Source organism: Oncorhynchus tshawytscha, linkage group LG21, assembly GCF_018296145.1.
Source record: "Oncorhynchus tshawytscha isolate Ot180627B linkage group LG21, Otsh_v2.0, whole genome shotgun sequence".
Classification (NCBI taxonomy): Eukaryota; Metazoa; Chordata; class Actinopteri; order Salmoniformes; family Salmonidae; genus Oncorhynchus; species Oncorhynchus tshawytscha.
The window spans coordinates 40,699,468-40,711,301 of record NC_056449.1 but is presented as its reverse complement, the minus strand read 5'-3'; the positions used below and the strand labels follow the sequence as shown (position 1 = coordinate 40,711,301).

Here is an 11,834-nt window from a genome sequence, read left to right as displayed (position 1 = left end):
CTCCCCGACCAGACGCTCTCTCTCTCTCCCCGACCAGACGCTCTCTCTCTCCCGACCAGACGCTCTCTCTCTCTCTCTCTCTCTCCCGACCAGACGCTCTCTCTCTCGACCAGACGCTCTCTCTCTCCCGACCAGACGCTCTCTCTCTCGACCAGACGCTCTCTCTCTCCCCGACCAGACGCTCTTTCTCTCTCTCTCCCGACCAGACGCTCTTTCTCTCTCTCCCGACCAGACGCTCTCTCTCTCTCCCGACCCGACGCTCTCTCTCTCTCCCGACCAGACGCTCTCTCTCTCTCTCTCTCCCTCTCTCTCTCCCGACCAGACGCTCTCTCTCTCTCTCTCCCGACCAGACACTCTCTCTCTCTCCCCCGACCAGACGCTCTCTCTCTCTCTCTCCCGACCAGACGCTCTCTCTCTCTCTCTCTCTCTCCCCGACCAGACGCTCTCTCCCGACCAGACGCTCTCTCTCTCTCTACCAGACGCTCTCTCTCTCTCTCTCTCCCCGACCAGACGCTCTCTCTCTCTCCCCGACCAGACACTCTCTCTCTCTCCCGACCAGACACTCTCTCTCTCTCTCCCGACCAGACACTCTCTCTCTCTCTCCCAACCAGACGCTCTCTCTCTCTCCCAACCAGACGCTCTCTCTCTCTCTCTCTCTCTCTCCCCCCGACCAGACGCTCTCTCCCGACCAGACGCTCTCTCCCGACCAGACGCTCTCTCTCTCTCTCCCGACCAGACGCTCTCTCTCTCTCTCCCGACCAGACGCGCTGAGGAAGAGGAAGTAGGAACTGGAACACCGTGGTTGAGGTCAGAGGTGGTTGGTTGTCATTGAGGAAGTAGGAACTGGAACACCGTGGATGAGGTCAGAGGTGGTTGGTTGTCATTGAGGAAGTAGGAACTGGAACACCGTGGTTGCTAAAGTAACTTTACTGGTTGTTGCACACATCATCTGCTTCTTTCATGACAGGAAAATGTCTGACCTAGTCGAGTAATACCAGTTTTAAAGACTTCTATTTATCAATGGCTTTCATCTTAGTTGTCATGGTAGTGATGAGACCATTGATAAAGAACATCTTGACGGCACCCTATTCCCTGTGTAGTGCACTACATTTGATGAGCGCCCTATGGGCCCTGGTCTAAAAGTCATGCACTACATTGGCAATAGGGTGACATTTGGGATATAGCCCTTATAACTAAACAGTTCCCTCCCTTCCCACAGAAACCCTGTAACAACGTCAAACGGATAATACCGATTGTTATCAATTACAAAGCAAAAGAATACTCACGTTTACATTCAGAAAAACATTAGGAGGAACTAAGAAAATACTATTACTTTTTGGCAAAAACATAAAGACGTACAAATCCTTTGAACATTTTCAGAAAGTAGATAAAACCGAAAACAACTTCATAACAAATGGATTTGACACAAGGACACTGAACAGATCAGTACGGTCAGTCACAATGGATTTAGGAAACATTCTATAAAAAAGGAGAGTGGGCGGGGCAGGGCAGTAAACATTGACCACGTTGTAGTTCTACAACCAAGGCCAGTTCTACAACCAAGGCCAGTTCTACAACCAAGGCCAGTTCTAGAACCAAGTCTACTTCTAGAACCAAGACTACTTCTAGAACCAAGACTACTTCTAGAACCAAGACTACTTCTAGTTGGTCCATTATTCAGTCAATACCGTAATAGATTCAGCATTATGAAATGACAATAAGAAAAGCCTGGTTCAGACAACATTGAAATGAGAAACCAAACAACCCAGAAAGCTGAAAACACTTGATTTGAGAGACATACTGTATGACATGGGCTTTAAAAAAAACCTAAGGCACAATTGATTCATTATATTTCCAATGGCTTGATGTGACAGTGTGATTCATTCCACAATACAATCATAAATACAGTATGTTACAATGTGGTATTTTACACCTGAAAAAGACAGTATATATTCACTTCATGTCACAAAGTACAAAATATTATGCAAAAAAAAAGAACATTTGAAAGAAACATGAGAAAAAAATTGGATGAGGCTCCAAAAGAAGTGCACTATTTATGAGGCTCCAAAAGAAGTGCACTACTTATGAGGCTCCAAAAGAAGTGCACTATTTATGAGGCTCCAAAAGAAGTGCACTATTTATGAGGCTCCAAAAGAAGTGCACTATTTATGAGGCTCCAAAAGAAGTGCACTATTTATGAGGCTCCAAAAGAAGTGCACTACTTATGAGGCTCCAAAAGAAGTGCACTATTTATGAGGCTCCAAAAGAAGTGCACTATTTATGAGGCTCCAAAAGAAGTGCACTATTTATGAGGCTCCAAAAGAAGTGCACTACTTATGAGGCTCCAAAAAAGTGCACTACTTATGAGGCTCCAAAAGAAGTGCACTACTTATGAGGCTCCAAAAGAAGTGCACTATTTATGAGGCTCCAAAAGAAGTGCACTATTTATGAGGCTCCAAAAGAAGTGCACTATTTATGAGGCTCCAAAAGAAGTGCACTATTTATGAGGCTCCAAAAGAAGTGCACTATTTATGAGGCTCCAAAAGAAGTGCACTATTTATGAGGCTCCAAAAGAAGTGCACTATTTATGAGGCTCCAAAAGAAGTGCACTATTTATGAGGCTCCAAAAGAAGTGCACTATTTATGAGGCTCCAAAAGAAGTGCACAATTTATGAGGCTCCAAAAGAAGTGCACTATTTATGAGGCTCCTAAAGAAGTGCACTATTTATGAGGCTCCTAAAGAAGTGCACTATTTATGAGGCTCCAAAAGAAGTGCACTATTTATGAGGCTCCAAAAGAAGTGCACTATTTATGAGGCTCCAAAAGAAGTGCACTATAAAAGGGTAAACGGTGCCATTTGAAAACAATCAGTTAACCATCCATCCGGTTGTCATCTGGGGAAATATACTGCCCGTCTCTGGGTGCATCTCAATAGTCTGGAATCGCTTCCTCGCCTCGTCTCCTTTCCTTCCTCTGCTCTGATAGATGAAGGAATGTAAAGGCTCAGTTGGTAGAGCATGGCACTTGTAACGACAGGATGGTGGGATCGATTCCCGCTGGGGCCACCCATAAAGAAAAATGTGTAACATGACTAAGTCGCTTAGGAAACAACCGTCAGCTAAATGGTATATATTATTATTCTAGCAGGTGAAGGAGAGGAAGCCTGTAGACTATTGAGATACACCCTTCTGGATGTTAGAAATATGTTTTATGAGGGCGTAGTGACATGTAGTGATGCGTCCTCGGGACAGCGTAGTGATATGTCCTCAGGACATCTTTCCTATCTGGATCTTCTTCCAGGCCTCGGAGGCTGTGAATATACAGGAGTCTATGATGCCTGCTACCGTGAACGTCCCCCCGATGATAGCACAGATCTGGAGGGGAACAGGTCAGGGGTTAGGATGAATCAGGCTGTAGACATGAGGCTAGGGCTATAGGGTTGTGGTTGAGGCTAGGGTTAGGGTTGTGGTTGAGGCTAGGGTTAGGGTTGAATCTAGGGTTAGGGTTGTAGTTGAATCTAGGGTTAGGGTTGTAGTTGAGGCTAGGGTTAGGGTTGAAGCTAGGGTTGTAGTTGAATCTAGGGTTAGGGTTGTAGTTGAATCTAGGGTTAGGGTTGTAGTTGAATCTAGGGTTAGGGTTGTAGTTGAATCTAGGGTTAGGGTTGTAGTTGAATCTAGGGTTGTAGTTGAATCTAGGGTTGTAGTTGAATCTAGGGTTGTAGTTGAATCTAGGGTTAGGGTTGTAGCTGAATCTAGGGTTGTAGTTGAATCTAGGGTTAGGGTTGTAGCTGAATCTAGGGTTGTAGTTGAATCTAGGGTTAGGGTTGTAGTTGAATCTAGGGTTAGGGTTGTAGTTGAGGCTAGGGTTGTGGTTGAGGCTAGGGTTGTGGTTGAGGCTAGGGTTGTGGTTGAGGCTAGGGTTAGGGTTGTAGTTGAATCTATGGTTGTAGTTGAATCTAGGGTTGTAGTTGAGGCTAGGGTTGTAGTTGAGGCTAGGGTTGTAGTTGAGGCTAGGGTTGTAGTTGAGGCTAGGGTTGTAGTTGAGGCTAGGGTTGTAGTTGAATCTAGGGTTAGGGTTGTAGTTGAATCTAGGGTTAGGGTTGTAGTTGAATCTAGGGCTAGGGTTGTGGTTGAGGCTAGGGTTGTGGTTGAGGCTAGGGTTGTAGTTGAATCTAGGGTTAGGGTTGTAGTTGAATCTAGGGTTAGGGTTGTAGTTGAATCTAGGGTTAGGGTTGTAGTTGAGGCTAGGGTTGTAGTTGAATCTAGGGTTAGGGTTGTAGTTGAGGCTAGGGTTGTAGTTGAATCTAGGGTTAGGGTCGTAGTTGAGGCTAGGGTTGTAGTTGAATCTAGGGTTAGGGTCGTAGTTGAATCTAGGGTTAGGGTCGTGGTTGAATCTAGGGTTAGGGTCGTAGTTGAATCTAGGGTTAGGGTCGTAGTTGAATCTAGGGTTAGGGTCGTAGTTGAATCTAGGGTTAGGGTCGTAGTTGAATCTAGGGTTAGGGTCGTAGTTGAATCTAGGGTTAGGGTCGTAGTTGAATCAAGGGTTAGGGTCGTAGTTGAGGCTAGGGTTAGGGTCGTAGTTGAGGCTAGGGTTAGGGTCGTAGTTGAGGCTAGGGTTAGGGTCGTAGTTGAGGCTAGGGTTAGGGTCGTAGTTGAATCTAGGGTTAGGGTTGTGGTTGAGGCTAGGGTTGTAGTTGAATCTAGGGTTAGTGTTGTAGTTGAATCTAGGGTTAGGGTTGTAGTTGAATCTAGGGTTAGGGTTGTGGTTGAGGCTAGGGTTAGGGTCGTGGTTGAGGCTAGGGTTAGGGTCGTGGTTGAGGCTAGGGTTAGGGTCGTAGTTGAATCTAGGGTTAGGGTCGTAGTTGAATCTAGGGTTAGGGTTGTAGTTGAGGCTAGGGTTAGGGTTGTGATTGAGGCTAGAGTTGTAGTTGAGGCTAGGGTAAGGGGTTAGCAGTTAGGGGTTAGCGGTTAGGGTAACATACCGTAGTTATGAACCGGTTAGGGGTTAGCGGTTAGGGGTTAGCGGTTAGGGTAACATACCGTAGTTATGTACCGGTAGAGGGGTTAGGGATTAGCGGTTAGGGGTTAGGGTAACATGCCGTAGTTATGAACCGGTAGAGGGGTTAGCGGTTAGGGTAACATGCCGTAGTTATGAACCGGTGAGGGGTTAGGGGTTAGCGGTTAGGGGTTAGGGTAAAATACCGTAGTTATGAACCGGTTAGGGGTTAGCGGTTAGGGTAACATACCGTAGTTATGTACCGGTAGAGGGGTTAGCGGTTAGGGTAACTTACCGTAGTTATGAACCGGTAGAGGGGTTGTCTCTTCTCTGTGTACTTGACTGTGATTGGACTGAGGTCATAGCGGTACCAGATAGCTGGGATAATCCTTCCTGTGTGGCTATAGGCTACGTACTCCTGTAGGGGCGGGACAAAGAGACATAACATATGTTTGTAATATGTCATGTTATTATTGGCTACGTACTCCTGTAGGGGCGGGACAAAGGGACAAAACATATGTTTATAATATGTCATATTATTGGCTGTGTACTGCTGCAGGGGCGGGACAAAGAGACATAACATTATAATATGTCATATTATTGGCTGTGTACTGCTGCAGGGGCGGGACAGAGAAAATACATGTTGCATAACATGGCGTTTTAATCTTTAATGTTACTTTTCAAACGATTGTTGTTTTTGACTAATGTCCCTCTTGAAAAGTCCAGAGATAACATGTTTTATTTCTCACGTAAGCCGAATACAACAACAGGTGTAGGTAGACCTCACAGTGAAATGCTGAATACAACAGGTGTAGGTAGACCTTACAGTGAAATACTGAATACAACAGGTGTAGGTAGACCTCACAGTGAAATGCTGAATCCAACAGGTGTAGTAGACCTCACAGTGAAATGCTGAATACAACAGGTGTAGTAGACCTTACAGTGAAATGCTGAATACAACAGGTGTAGTAGACCTCACAGTGAAATGCTGAATACCACAGGTGTAGTAGACCTCACAGTGAAATGCTGAATACAACAGGTGTAGTAGACCTTAGAGTGAAATGCTGAATACAACAGGTGTAGTCGACCTCACAGTGAAATGCTGAATACAACTGGTGTAGTAGACCTTTCAGTGAAATGCTGAATACAACAGGTGTAGTAGACCTCACAGTGAAATGCTGAATACAACAGGTGTAGTAGACCTCACAGTGAAATGCTGAATACAACAGGTGTAGTAGACCTCACAGTGAAATGCTGAATACAACAGGTGTAGTAGACCTCACAGTGAAATGCTGAATACAACAGGTGTAGTAGACCTCACAGTGAAATGCTGAATACAACAGGTGTAGTAGACCTCACAGTGAAATGCTGAATACAACAGGTGCAGAGTCAATGTGGAGACTATATACAGGGGGTACTGGTACAGAGTCAATGTGGAGGCTATATACAGGGGGTACCAGTACAGAGTCAATGTGGAGGCTATATACAGGGTGTTACGGTACAGAGTCAGTGTGGAGGCTATATACAGGGAGTACCGGTACAGAGTCAATGTGGAGGCTATATACAGGGTGTTACGGTACAGAGTCAATGTGGAGGCTATGTACAGGGTATTATGGTACAGAGTCAATGTGGAGGCTATATACAGGAGTACCGGTACAGAGTCAATGTGGAGGCTATATACAGGGGGTACCGGTACAGAGTCAATATGGAGACTATATACAGGGGGTACCGGTACAGAGTCAATGTGGAGGCTATATACAGGGTATTACGGTACAGAGTCAATGTGGAGACTATATACAGGGGGTACCGGTACAGAGTCAATGTGGAGGCTATATACAGGGGGTACCGGTACAGAGTCAATGTGGAGGCTATATACAGGGGGTACCAGTACAGAGTCAATGTGGAGGCTATATACAGGGTGTTACGGTACAGAGTCAATGTGGAGGCTATATACAGGGGGTACCGGTACAGAGTCAATGTGGAGGCTATATACAGGGTGTTACGGTACAGAGTCAATGTGGAGGCTATATACAGGGGGTACCGGTACAGAGTCAATGTGGAGGCTATATACAGGGTGTTACGGTACAGAGTCAATGTGGAGGCTATATACAGGGTGTACCAGTACAGAGTCAATGTGGAGGCTATATACAGGGTGTTACGGTACAGAGTCAATGTGGAGGCTATATACAGGGGGTACCGGTACAGAGTCAATGTGGAAGCTATATACAGGGGGTACTGGTACAGAGTCAATGTGGAGGCTATATACAGGGTGTTACGGTACAGAGTCAGTGTGGAGGCTATATACAGGGGGTACTGGTACAGAGTCAATGTGGAGGCTATATACAGGGTATTACGGTACAGAGTCAATGTGGAGGCTATATACAGGGTATTACGGTACAGAGTCAATGTGGAGGCTATATACAGGGGGTACCAGTACAGAGTCAATGTGGAGGCTATATACAGGGGGTACCAGTACAGAGTCAATGTGGAGGCTATATACAGGGTGTTACGGTACAGAGTCAATGTGGAGGCTATATACAGGGGGTACCGGTACAGAGTCAATGTGGAGGCTATATACAGGGTGTTATGGTACAGAGTCAGTGTAGAGGCTATATACAGGGGGTACCGGTACAGAGTCAATGTGGAGGCCATATACAGGGTGTTACGGTACAGAATCAATGTGGAGGCTATATACAGGGTGTTACGGTACAGAGTCAGTGTGGAGGCTATATACAGGGTGTTACGGTACAGAGTCAATGTGGAGGCTATATACAGGGGGTACCGGTACAGAGTCAATGTGGAGGCTATATTCAGGGGGTATTGGTACAGAGTCAATGTGGAGGCTATATACAGGGTATTACGGTACAGAGTCAGTGTGGAGACTATATACAGGGGGTATTGGTACAGAGTCAATGTGGAGGCTATATACAGGGTGTTACGGTACAGAGTCAATGTGGAGGCTATATACAGGGGGTACCAGTACAGAGTCAATGTGGAGGCTATATACAGGGTGTTACGGTACAGAGTCAGTGTGGAGGCTATATACAGGGAGTACCGGTACAGAGTCAATGTGGAGGCTATATACAGGGTGTTACGGTTATATACAGGGTGTTACGGTACAGAGTCAATGTGGAGGCTATATACAGGGTGTTACGGGGTGTTACGGTACAGAGTCAATGTGGAAGCTATATACAGCTATATACAGGGGGTACCGGTACAGAGTCAGTGTGCAGGGGTACAGGTTAGTTGAGTTAATTGTACAGGTAGGTAGGGGTAAAGTGACTTTGTGTGTAAAAACAAAAGGGGATTGGGGGGTCAATGTAATAGGCCAGTGGCCATTTGATTAACTGGCTTGGAGCTAAAAGCTGTTAAGGAGCCTTTTGGTCCTAGACTTGGTGCTCCGGTACCGCTTGCTGTGCGATAGCAGAGAAAGCAGTCTATGACTTGGGTGACTGGAGTATGACCATTTTTAGGGCCTTCTGACAGCGCCTGGTATAGAGGTCCCAGATGGCAGGAAGCTTGGCCCCAGTCATGTACTGGGCCATACGCACTACCCTCTGTAGTGACAAATGGCGAGCATTTGCCATACTGAGCATTTGCCGGTCAGGATGCTCTCGATGGTGCAGCTGTAGAACCTTTTGAGGATCTGGGGATCCATGTGAAATCTTTTGTCTCCTGGGGTGGAAAAGGTGTTGTCGTGCCCTCTTCACAATTGTATTAGTGTGTTTGGACCATGTTAGTTTGTTGGTGATGTGGACACCAAGGAACTTGAAGCTCTCAACCTGCCTCACTGCAGCCCCATCGATGAGAATGGGGGCGTGCTCAACCCTCCTTTTCCTGTAGTCCACAATCAGCTACTTTGTCTTGCTCACATTGAGGCGAGGTTGTTTCCTGGAATCACACTGCCAGGTCTCTGACATCCTCCCTATAGGCTGTCTCATCATTGTTGGTGATCAGGCCTACCCCAGTTGTGTCGTCAGCAAACTTAATGATGGTGTTGGAGTCGTGTTTGGCCACACAGTCGTGGGTGTACAGGGAGTACAGGAGGGGACTAAGTACACACCCCTGAGAGGCCTCAGTGTTGAGGATCAGCGTGGCAGACGTGTTGTTGCCTACCCTTACCACCTGGGGGCGGCCCGTCAGGAAGTCCAGGATCCAGTTGCAGAGGAAGGTGTACAGTCCCAGGGTCCATAGCTTAAATCGATGAGCTTTGTGGGCACTATGGTGTTGAGCTGTAGTCAGTGAACAGTATTCTCACATACAGAGCCAGTCAAAAGTTTGAACTAATTCAAGGGTTTTTCTTAATTTTTATTATGCCACTCCTGGCACAAAAATCCAAGCAGCTCGGCTTTGTTTTGATGGCTTGTGACCATCCATCTTCCTCTTGATCACATTCCAGAGGTTTTCAAATGGGGTTCAGGTCTGGAGATTGTGCTGATCATGACAGGGTCTTGATCTGGTGGTCCTCCATCCACACCTTGAATGACCTGGCTGTGCCGCATGGAGCATTGTCCTGCTGGAGAAACCAATCCTCAGAGTTGGGGAACATTGTCAGATCAGTGGCTTGTAGGTCTCTCCAAGTCTCGCACCGACTCTGAAATTTGGTGCAGGTGAATGGGGGCTGACCCAGGACCTTTTCCCTCACCTGAGCCAATCACAGCTCTCCTGATGGGAGGCCTTACCTCTTCCTGTCCAGGACTATAAACTAAATGTGTGAACACCACTCCTTGTATAACGACAAAGGACTACCGCCCGCGGGGATCTTGAGATACTGGACTTCTGACTGCTTTGCTGCTCTGGACTCTACACCATGGAGACTTCCCGTTGGCTCCAGACGGGACGGAGACTTCCCGTTGGCTCCAGACGGGACGGAGACTTCCCGTTGGCTCCAGACGGGACGGAGACTTCCCGTTGGCTCCAGACGGGACGGAGACTTCCCGTTGGCTCCAGACGGGACGGAGACTTCCCGTTGGCTCCAGACGGGACGGAGACTTCCCGTTGGCTCCAGACGGGACGGAGACTTCCCGTTGGCTCCAGACGGGACGGAGACTTCCATTGACATGTCTGCTAAAATGTTTTACACTGCATTCGGGAAGTATTCAGACCCTTTTTTCCACATTTTGTTACATTACAGCCTTATTCTACACACTACACGGCCTTATTCTACACACTACACAGCCTTATTCTACACACTACACGGCCTTATTCTATACGGCCTTATTCTACACACTACACGGCCTTATTCTATACGGCCTTATTCTACACACTACACGGCCTTATTCTACACACTACATGGCCTTATTCTACACACTACACGGCCTTATTCTACACACTACACAGCCTTATTCTACACACTACACGGCCTTATTCTACACACTACACGGCCATATTCTACACAGCCTTATTCTACACACTACACGGCCTTATTCGTCAGTCTACACACAATACCCCATAATGACAAAGCAAAAACAGGATTTTAGAAATATCGCATTTACATAAGTATTCAGACCCTTTACTCAGTACTTTGTTGAAGCACCTTTGGCAGCGATTACAGCATCAAGTCTTCTTGGGTATGACGCTACAAGCTTTGCACACCTGTATTTGGGGAGTTTCTCCCATTCTTCTCTGCAGATCCTGTCAGGTTGGACGGGGAGCGTCGCTGCACAGCTATTTTCAGGTCTCTCCAGAGATGTTCGATGGGGTTCAAGTCCAGGCTCTGGCTGGGACACTCAAGGATATTCAGAGACTTGTCCCAAAGCCACTCCTGCGTTGTCTTGGCTGTGTGATTAGGGCTGTTGTCCTGTTGGAAGGTGAACCTTCGCCCCAGTCTGAGGTCCTGAGCGCTCCGGAGCAGGTTTTCATCAAGGATCTCGCTCTACTTTGCTCTGTTCATCTTTCCCTTGATCCTGACTAGTCTCCCAGTCCCTGCCGCTGAAAAAAAAAAACACAGCATGATGCTGCCACCACCATGCTTCACCATAGGGATGGTGCCAGATTTCCTCCAGATGTGACACTTGGCTTTCAGGCCAAAGAGTTCAATCTTGGATACATCAGACCAGAGAATCTTGTTTCTCTCATGAGTCTTTAGATGCCTTTTGGAAAACGCCATACGGGCTGTCATGTGCCTTTTACTGATGAGTGGCTTCCGTCTGGCCTGATTTGTGGAGTGCTGCAGAGAAGAATGTCCTTCTGGAAGATTCTCCTATTTTCACAGAGGAACTCAGGTGCTCTGTCAGGGTGACCATCCGGTTCTTGGTCACCTCTCTGACCAAGGCCCTTCTCTCCCGATTGCTCAGTTTTGCCGGTCGGACAGTTCTAGGAAGAGTCTGGGTTGTTCCAAACTTCTTCCCTTTAAGAATGATGGAGGCCACTGTGTTCTTGGGGACCTTCAATGCTGCATAAATGTTTTGGTACCCTTCCCCAGATCTGTGCCTCGACACAATCCTGTCTCTGAGATCTACGGACAATTCCTCTGACCTCATGGCTTGGTTTTTGCTCTGACCATCCACTGTCAACAGTGGGACCTTATATAGACAAGCGTGTACCTTTCCAAATCATGTCCAATTAATTGAATTTCTAAAATCCAGTTTTTGTTTGTCATTACGGGGAATTTTGTGTAAACTATTTAATAATTTAAAAATAAGGCTGCAATGGAAGTCAAGGGGTCTGAATACTTTCCGAATAGACAGGTATAGTTGTGGATGGGTTATTAGCAATTACGGGCAGGTGAACAAACAGCTGACCCGCCACCACTATTATCCATACCTCGTTGACTACAGTATACTGGTAGGGGTAGGGTTCTAGTCCATACCTCGTTTACTACAGTATACTGGTAGGGT

At 46.7% G+C, this 11,834-nt stretch overlaps 1 protein-coding gene across 1 annotated transcript in view; it reads right to left on the bottom strand.

Moving 5' to 3' along the window:
- Nucleotides 1–2,607: 2,607 nt before the first annotated feature.
- Nucleotides 2,608–11,834, bottom strand: part of ergic1 (endoplasmic reticulum-golgi intermediate compartment 1) — a 46,588-nt gene continuing 37,361 nt past the window's right edge. Inside the window, exons 9-10 of the mRNA XM_042303532.1 lie at nt 5,291–5,413; nt 2,608–3,374 (exon numbers count right to left, since the gene is read on the bottom strand). Of these exons, the coding sequence (XP_042159466.1) occupies nt 3,267–3,374; nt 5,291–5,413 (231 nt within the window). The 3' untranslated portion in view covers nt 2,608–3,266. The remainder of the gene's footprint in view (nt 3,375–5,290; nt 5,414–11,834) is intronic.